The sequence below is a fragment of the Pseudorca crassidens genome, chromosome 7 (assembly GCF_039906515.1).
Source record: "Pseudorca crassidens isolate mPseCra1 chromosome 7, mPseCra1.hap1, whole genome shotgun sequence".
NCBI classification, from domain to species: Eukaryota; Metazoa; Chordata; class Mammalia; order Artiodactyla; family Delphinidae; genus Pseudorca; species Pseudorca crassidens.
This window is the reverse complement of record NC_090302.1, coordinates 55,648,038-55,656,727: the sequence shown is the minus strand read 5'-3', so window position 1 is coordinate 55,656,727 and position 8,690 is coordinate 55,648,038. Positions and strand designations below refer to the sequence as shown.

Below are 8,690 nucleotides of genomic sequence, written 5' to 3'. Positions count from 1 at the left end.
AGCCCCACAGACAAAAACCAGCTCCCCAAACCCTGCCCCGACCTATGTCTCTCATCCCCTCCTCCACAAAATCCCTGGAGGCAGTGTTCCTGGTCCCAGAATCTGCATTCACTGCTTCTTATTATATGACGGGTTTTTAAGTGGTACAAAAATAATCTGTGGTAAACCATCTAGCATAAGCACTTAAATAATTACTGCAATCTTCAAAATATCTAATTCAATCACTACTAAAGCATACCTAAAACTCCCATGAGAAACTGATGAATGTAAACTTAATTTATTTCTTGTATAAAATATTTCCTCCACTTATATATATGTATCAATTAGAAATGTAAATAACAGAAAATGCTAAAAGAGTAGCTTCAAAGAAGTCTGTGGGGTAAACATCCAACCCTGTTTAGCATCTGAATGATGCCAGTAGGCTCCTCACACTTTTCCTGTTGCTACCTCCTATTTTCCCCACCTCTTGGTTCCAAGACAGCTGCTCAGTGTACGTGTTTCAGATAGGAAAAGAAGGGGACAGAAGAAGACTTAGTGCCTGGATCAGAAAAGCAAAGGCTTTGCCAGAAACGTCCACCCGTGTGCTTATGTCCTACTGGCCAGAACTGTGTCACATGGACACTGTTACCTGCAGGAGACATTAGAAAATCATTTCTACCACTTACAGCTTGAGCTTGGTAGAGAGACTTGAGGTAGTTAAGGGTGAAGGGTCTAAAAAGGAGATTGAGGCAATTTCACTTACTGTTACTATAGGTTTGCTTACTGCTTTGTACCTCCAACAGCTGTTTTAAAGACATTACTGTTTATCCATTAACTTTCACCATGCAGATTAATGCTAACGGGAGCTAGATCCAAGGGATACAGTGGAATCAAAGAAAGGGGGCTTTGGAATCCAGTAGACATGGGTAGGAATCCCAGCTCCAGCACTTTCCAGGTGTGTGCATGGCACACATTTGGTTTTTCTCTTTAAAGAGGTTTCTTTGGGTTTTGTTGTTGCGTTTGTTTTAAGAATATGAAATACCATTTAGTTGTGTCTATAAAAGCTATGAATCCTGAATTTGCCTGTTACCCTTAACAGTAGGGCAAGCCCACATCTGGCACATGTGCTAGACAAGGTTGCACAAGTTAACTTGACTACTTTCAGCTTGCTTCCTCTCTCTGTAAAATGAGAAAATGGCCACTTCACTGGACAGTTGTGAGGACTCTATAAGATTACCTAAGTAAGGTAAAAAATTACACTCCCCTGGAAATTTATATTTTAAATGAGCAGTTACTTTGGAGGACAGCCCTGTAAATGGATTATTTTTTGCAATAACTGTGAACCCACAAAAATACCGTCAAACCTCAGTTTTGAGAAGCCTGGCCCAAATTGCTTGTCTTAGCAGAAACCCATCTAAAAGCACTATCGTGATCATTCCACAGCTTTGGTCAGATTTTTTTGAGCAATTATGCAATGCATAGCATATGACCAGTGCTGAGTGTACCCTGTTAAAATTAGCAGCAATCTACAAATTAGAACTATTCTATTCCATAGTTATATTTGTAACTAAGTGATTGTTGACTTTTTACTCAAATTCAGAGCTACCCTAACTTCTTCCAGGTCTCTGATTTACCTGGTGGAGCTGAGGTAATCTGAGTACATTATGAAAACAAGCAAATAAATTATTGAAAAATGAACCTATTTGAACTTACAAGTTTACTGTCCATCTAGAAAACCTTAATGAACATATCAGCTCAAATTATATTGAATTCTTTAAAAGTTAAATTAGAAGGTGTTAAAAATTACCTCACCAAATACAGCAAACATAGAGTACAGCAAAAATAAAATAATCATATAATTTTTGTGCTGTAATCTGCATTATATTCCAAAATATTCTTTCTGGAATTGTGGGATTCCATTGCTTTTTTTCTTTTCTTTTTTGGTCTCTCTCGAGACACAGAATACAATCTCAAATTAAAATACTCAAGTAACTGGTTACAATCAAGCTATGTTCCAGAGGAGTCCAAGGAAAGTCAGTGGAGAAAGTGCATTGTAAACTTAGGACACTGTACAAGCCTAAAGCGATGCATTGAGGATTTTAATGTTTTCACCAGAATTTAGATAAAAAGTCATCAGTTCTCCCTCTCTTGTCAATGATATAACCATTCATTCATCATATTTTTATTTACTGATATACCAGACACAATATTAATTAACCTAACTATAATCTTATTTAGATTTGAAGGCTCACGCTGGGTTGTGAGAATATGGGTGATTTCAATTTTATTCTTGATATAATTTAGCACAGTGGCCATGCCTAGCTTTATAATAAAGACTTCAAATATTGACTAACCCTACCCAAGTATACAAAATGGTTAGAGGGAAAGAAAAAAGAGAGGAAAAAAACCCTAAACAACTGTAAAAGGGCCACGAACAAAAGGATGGACAAATGGAGAAAAGTTGGTAAGGGTAAACCAGAGCTGGTGGGGGAAGGGGGTATTTCAAACAGGTGGGTGGGGAAAGGGGTGGAGCTTGGACCCTTGACTCAAGGTCTAAGCGGTAGCCAGAGGGCTATAAAAGCTTGGTGGAGCCAGGCAGGGAAAGCAACCTAAAGGCCAGGATTGGCACACTGACGGAGGCCGGTAGGCTACAGCAGGTGCAGTATCTCGAGAAAGGCTAAAACGCTCAGAGGACGAGATCAGGTCCAGGATGCCGCGCCAGTTCTTGTCCCACCTGCTAGGGGTCTGGCTGCTACTGAGTCAACTTCCCAGAGAGATTTCAGGCCAGAGGACGAACGACCTTATTAAGGCATGCGGCCGAGAATTAGTCCGCCTCTGGGTCGAGATCTGTGGCTCGGTCTCCTGGGGGAGAACGGCTCTGAGCCTGGAGGAGCCTTGGCTGGGATCCGGACCGCCCGCAGGTGAGAGCACCCAACCCCCGCCCCCGACCAGCCGCTCTGCACTTCCCATTGGTTGCTGTCCGGCTGCCGAGCAATGGGAAGGGCTGCCCACATGACTCTGAAGCTGCCGGTGCCTAAAAGTTTGGGATTTTGCCTCGTAACTTGCTTTCTAGGCAGGATTTCACCCGGGATTTCACCACAGGGAGAGAAAGCAGCGGGAACAGCAAGTGGCCTTACCTGAGAGGCACTTGGTGCCTTCACCTCCTGGCAGTCCGGGTGGCGGGGCAGGGAGGGAGAAGGAGGAAGCTACAGAGGGAGGTAAGTGCTCAAAGACCCACAGTAGGCGGGGCGTACTCAGCCCGGAGGATCCGTACTCAGGCCAGAGGATCAGTCCGAGGGCAGGACTGAAGGCTTGCTGATGGATGGGGCAACTGGACAGGGCATCTTAACTTGAGATGACAGGGGGCAAACAGTGAGGTGTGAGCTGGTTATCACGCGTATTTGCGCACCAAAGGGCATAGGGCAGAGACCTATGATAGGGTCCTGAAATGTAAACATAAAAGGGGGCCTTAAATTTAACGACCCTCCTTTGTTTTTTTTTTTTAAAAAAAGCAATCTCGGCTGTGGCCCATGCCATCGAAAACTTACTCTTTTATTTTTATTTGTTAACTTCACCAAAGGGGAGGACCTAGCCTCCCACTTCTTTGAACTGAGTCTTGAAGTTCATGTGCGAGAGAAGGGATTAAAGAGAAAGAAAAGGGCCTGATGGTCTGCAAGAGAAACTGAAGGGGAACAAGAGTCAAGGGAAGTTTGCCCTTCAGCCAAACAAAGCAGAAAACGTGATTGATGCTTCAAGCATTTAGAAGCTGCAATGGATTTTCTTTAAAAAAGCAAGATCTCAGAATCAAATCTGGAATTTTTTAAAAAAAATCACTGTTAAGTTATAAAGCATTTATAAAGATAAATTGGAAGCTAAGTTTAAGTAACAATGGAAACTTTCACTGAGGTATAGCCTAGTCTAATCACTGTAATGGGTCATGTTAAAATCAGAGAGGGCAAGCTCAATTATGAATAATTGTTTTATATTTCATAACACATGCAATTTATGATAAATCACAACTATATTTATAGGCTATATGCATATCCTCTATATAAGTGACCCTCATGTAAAATCATTGTGCACACTAAGTACATTTACTGTCCTTTTATGGGACTTAAAATATGATTATAAAGTTTTTTACCTAACTTTTCTACATTGTTGGTCAGAGACTGATTTATTTAATGCAAGTTTTTACATACTTCTTGTATAATATTAATAGAAGGGTACCACAGAGTTTAGGAATTCACTGATTCAAAGTAGGCAAGAGCAGATTGCATTTGCTTCATTGTTTCACTTTTTCTGAATAAATAATATGCTCATATTAAAGACTGAAAAATATACATAAATACAATAATGAAAAGCACCATTAGATATTAAAGACTGAAAAAAATCTGTGAATTTAATGATAAAATGAAAATATCTATATTAAATGAGGAAATGGAAAGCAATATTAATATTTGGCAATAGGTATGTGTATCTCCTGCATTTTCATTTAACATTATATTGTGAGCATCTTCTCACATTGTTAGACTCCAAAAAGATGATTTAAAATTTCTTTCTGGTATTCCACGTCATAAATCTACCATATATATTTAACCATTCTTAGCAGACATTTAGGTTGTCTCCAGATTGTTGCTTAAAAATGGTTTTCTGACTACATTTATACCTATCTAGATATTTGGCCAAATTTCTATTTCTGTAGAAAAGGCTAGTGATTTTAAAATATTTTTAAAGAACTGTCTTTGTCACTGCTCAGTACATAATTTAACTGGAAATAATCTAACAAACTATTGCCTGCAAGTGAGGATCAAGGGAAGTGTTTAAATTACTAATTAAGAATCACTTTGGAAGTACATGTCAATAATCTGTGATTCATGCCTCTATTGTTCGATAGTTTCTATCTGTTTGTACATTATTAAATTATTTTCCCACAATGCGTGCAGAAATAATACTCATTGTACCGTTTTAAAAATAAGATAGATATTTTTAATTAGAAGAAGTCTATGTTAGTAAGAGTTTAGTCCAAAATATACTGATTAGGAGGCATTTGTATGAATTCAGGTTGATTAGGATATTATCTTTTAGACTCCAGAACCTAAAGTTGTTGTGAATTGCAAAATGTTTCAAAATAAATTTAAAAAATAATCTTAATAAAGAGTACAATGCAGGCAACAAAAGCAAAATTAGACAAGTGAGGCTACATCAATAGACAAAACTTCTGCACAGCAAAGGACATACTCAATAACGAAGGGGCAACTTATGAAATAGGAGAAAATATTTGCAAGCCATGTACCTGATAAGGAGTTAATTTCCAAAATATATAAAGAACTCCTACAACTCAATAGCAAAAAAACTAATAACCTGGTTTTAAAATGGGCTAAAGACTTGAATAGACATTTCTCCAAAGAAGACATACAAATGGCCAACAGGTATAAGAAGCAATGCTGTATATCACTAATCATCAGGGAAATTGAAATCAAAACGACAATGAGCTATCACTTCACACCTGTCAGGATGGCTATTATCAAAAAACAAAGGAAAAGTATGGTTAAGAATGTGGAGAAATTGAAACCCATGTATAGTATACTGTTGGTGGGAAAGCAAATTTGTGCATTCACTATGGAAAAGAGTGTGGAGGTTCCTCAAAAAAAAAAAAAAAGAACTACCATATGATCAGCAATTCCACTTCTGGTATTTATTCAAAAGAACTGAAATCAGTATCTTGAAGAGACATTACCACTTCCATAATCACTGCAGCAATATTCACAATAGCCAAGATGTGGAAACAACTTAAATGTCCATCCACAGACGAATGAATAAAGAAAAGGTGGTATATACATACAATGGAGTATTATTTGGCCTTAAAAAAGGAAATCCTAAAATATGCAACAACATGGATGAACTTGGAGGACATTATGCTAAGTGAAAAATGCCTGTCTCAGAAGGACAAATACTACTTGATTCCACTATTATAAGTATCTAAAATAGTCAGACTCATAGAAGCAAAGAATAAATGGTGGTTACCAGGATTGGGAGGAGGGAAAAATGGGGAGCTGCTAATTATCATGTATAAAATTTCAATTATGCAAGATGAATTGGTTCTAGAAATCTGATTTATAACACTGTACCTATAGATAATCATGGTGTATTGGGCACTTAAAATTCTGTTAAAAGGGTAGATCTCACGTTAAATGTTCTTACCAAAAAAAAAAAAAAAAAAGAACTCTGGGAACTCTGTCACATTTTTGTGAATTTTCTGTAACTTTAAAAGTATTTCAAAATAACAAGTTTTTAAATTGAAAATAAAAAGTGCCAAAAACAACAACCTATGAATAAATGTAATAGAAACTACAAATGTTTTGCCTGATTCATTAACTGACTTCAAGTATATGGAAAGTTACAATCAGCTTTTCTTTGTATTCAATAAAGCTTCAATTAGAAAAGGTTTAAGTTAGAGCAAGGAGAGTTTTTATGAAGAGATTGAACTGAACTTAGGATGTCTTACTGAGGGAAAATGTGAACATTTCTGACTACCAAAAAATGGTATAAATTCTCATCTGTCATTGCCAGTTTGGAACTTGAATGAGAGAAAACATTGGGAGGAAAAATAAAATGTTAGAATATTGTTTTCTTTCCACTGAAAACTCCAATCGTTGAAGTTTGTTGTTGGCTGAGATCCTTGCTACAGAACTCATAGGAAGTGAACAAGCTGAGACCATTCCTGCCTGGGTGAGGGGGCATGGTTTTCTCTGATCTGTAAGCATCAGTGGTTGCCCAGGAATCCACTTTCCATGCTTAGACTTATATCTCTTGACCTCATTGTTTCCACTATTTCAGGAGGAATGTCTTATTATAAGCTGAAATGGACAGTTTTGCTGTCCATGAAAAACAACAAGTAGTGATCCAGGTTTACACTATAATTTAAACTTCATCTGTGTTTCAACTTTTTTTTGGTGCTGTAACTCTCAAAATTGTGTAATGGGGATAGGTAAGGTTAGGATAGAATTTACCTGGAAGTTTTTTGAGGGCAGGAAAGTTGTTTTCTTTTTATTTATATCTCTAATCTGGCAGAGCCAGAGACATGGAAACTATCAAAGGATGTTCAACTGAACTGAATGGGTGTAAAGAAGGAAGATGTCAGCTGGTCCCTGAAAGTTGCCAGCCCAAGTCTCAACCTTCATGTATACCCAATCCTGGGATGCTACTTAAGACCAGGCTCCCTTCCTAGGGAACACACAGAACTTGCATAGTTTATGATCTACAACATTGGAACAAAAACCATACACAGTAGTCAGTAGACACACACCACAACAGATTAAAAATCTCTTATAGTCAGTGATTTGTTGCTTAGTGTTCTTTTAACCCATTTCTCCATAAAGTAAAACATTACTGATTTGCAGTAAATACTCTAGGGAAGAGAAATTATTAATACATGTATGAGGAGCATCAGAGACTGGTATCTCCTGCCTGCTAGATCAGAGCAGTTGGAAATTCTGCTTTTTAACTTTATCCTGAAGCAGTAACTTGCCACCATGGAACAGTTGATAGTTTAAAATAATTAATATACTTTTCAAGGATTACTATCATAACTCAGAAGTTGCTTAGTCATGGAAATAAATTACTCAGGTAATAAAAATTCATCTGTGGTCAAACTGAGTGTTTTTGAGGATCAAGATGACTTCAGAAGTATCAAAGATAAAAAAGTGCTATGGTGAAAGCATTAAAGGGACATGAGGAGAGATGACAAGGGTACGAGTAAAGCAGAACTTTGGTAATGTTGTTTAACCTGCCCAACTATAATAAACTAAGCTTTTTAGATATCAGGACACTTGCTGATTCTGTTTTATTGTTGAATTCTATTGAGGCAATGCTTTCCTTTGTGTCTATGCAAAATTTTATAGTTTTCCTGATGTACTTTAACATGAATATTTTTTCTCTTCCCCGTCTTTTTTAAATTAGAAATCATGCCACCCTCCATCACCAAAGATGCAGAAACCTTAAAGATGCTGTTGGAATTCGTTCCTAATTTGCCACAGGAGCTGAAGGCAACACTGTCCGAGAGGCAGCCATCACTGAGAGAGCTACAACAATCTGCATTAAAGGATTCAAATTTTAACTTTGAAGAATTTAAGAAAATTATTCTTAATAGACAAAATGAAGCAGAAGACAAAAGTCTTTCAGAATTAAAAAACTTAGGCTTAGATAAACATTCCCGAAAAAAGAGACTGTTCCGTATGACACTGAGTGAGAAATGTTGTCAAGTAGGTTGTATCAGAAAAGATATTGCTAGATTATGCTGAGATGAAGCTGTGTATTTCATCTAATGTTCACATGTATTCTCACTGACACATTCACCGATGCCTCTGTCGCCCCACTGATTACTAGAATATGAGAAATTAGTGTTTAGGTTTTTCAGTTGATGTGTAAGAAAATGTCCCTTGCATTATTGTAGTTTCTGATAATAATACTTTTTATGTGAGAAGATATTTTTGGTTTTTATTAATGATATAATTACGTTATTGCTTTTTTAATGCTATTAACTTAAAATGACAATAAAATCTTTATCACTTTAGCCACACACAATAACTCAAAGAAAATTTTAGAACTAGATAGCTTAGTAAAATGCTATGTCTTGCATAAGTGAGAATGGACAAGTCTATTTTTGAAATCTGTATCTGATAAATTATAATCTGTCACCATTTTCCCTCCAA

The 8,690-nt window shown here is 37.1% G+C and overlaps 1 protein-coding gene across 2 annotated transcripts; it reads left to right on the top strand.

Annotated features, from left to right (window-relative positions):
* The first annotated feature begins 2,550 nt into the window (after positions 1–2,550).
* On the top strand, positions 2,551–8,411 carry LOC137227050 (prorelaxin). Of its 2 annotated transcripts, none has more exons than XM_067742424.1 (2): positions 2,551–2,900; positions 7,939–8,411. In XM_067742424.1, the coding sequence occupies exons 1-2, from the start codon at positions 2,690–2,692 to the stop codon at positions 8,277–8,279; spliced, it is 552 nt and encodes a 183-aa protein (XP_067598525.1). In that variant the 5' UTR covers positions 2,551–2,689; the 3' UTR covers positions 8,280–8,411. The 2 variants fall into 2 exon arrangements, with proteins under 2 accessions (XP_067598525.1, XP_067598526.1); XM_067742425.1 differs by lacking the exon at positions 2,551–2,900 and adding an exon at positions 3,012–3,197.
* The last annotated feature ends 279 nt before the right edge of the window (positions 8,412–8,690 follow it).

Bases quoted from the DNA above. Each gene is read 5' to 3' on its own strand.
- LOC137227050 (XM_067742424.1), top strand. From the start codon at position 2,690: ATGCCGCGCCAGTTCTTGTCCCACCTGCTAGGGGTCTGGCTGCTACTG. The intron at 2,901-7,938 runs GTGAGAGCACCC...TTTTTAAATTAG, and splicing joins GGGATCCGGACCGCCCGCAG to AAATCATGCCACCCTCCATC.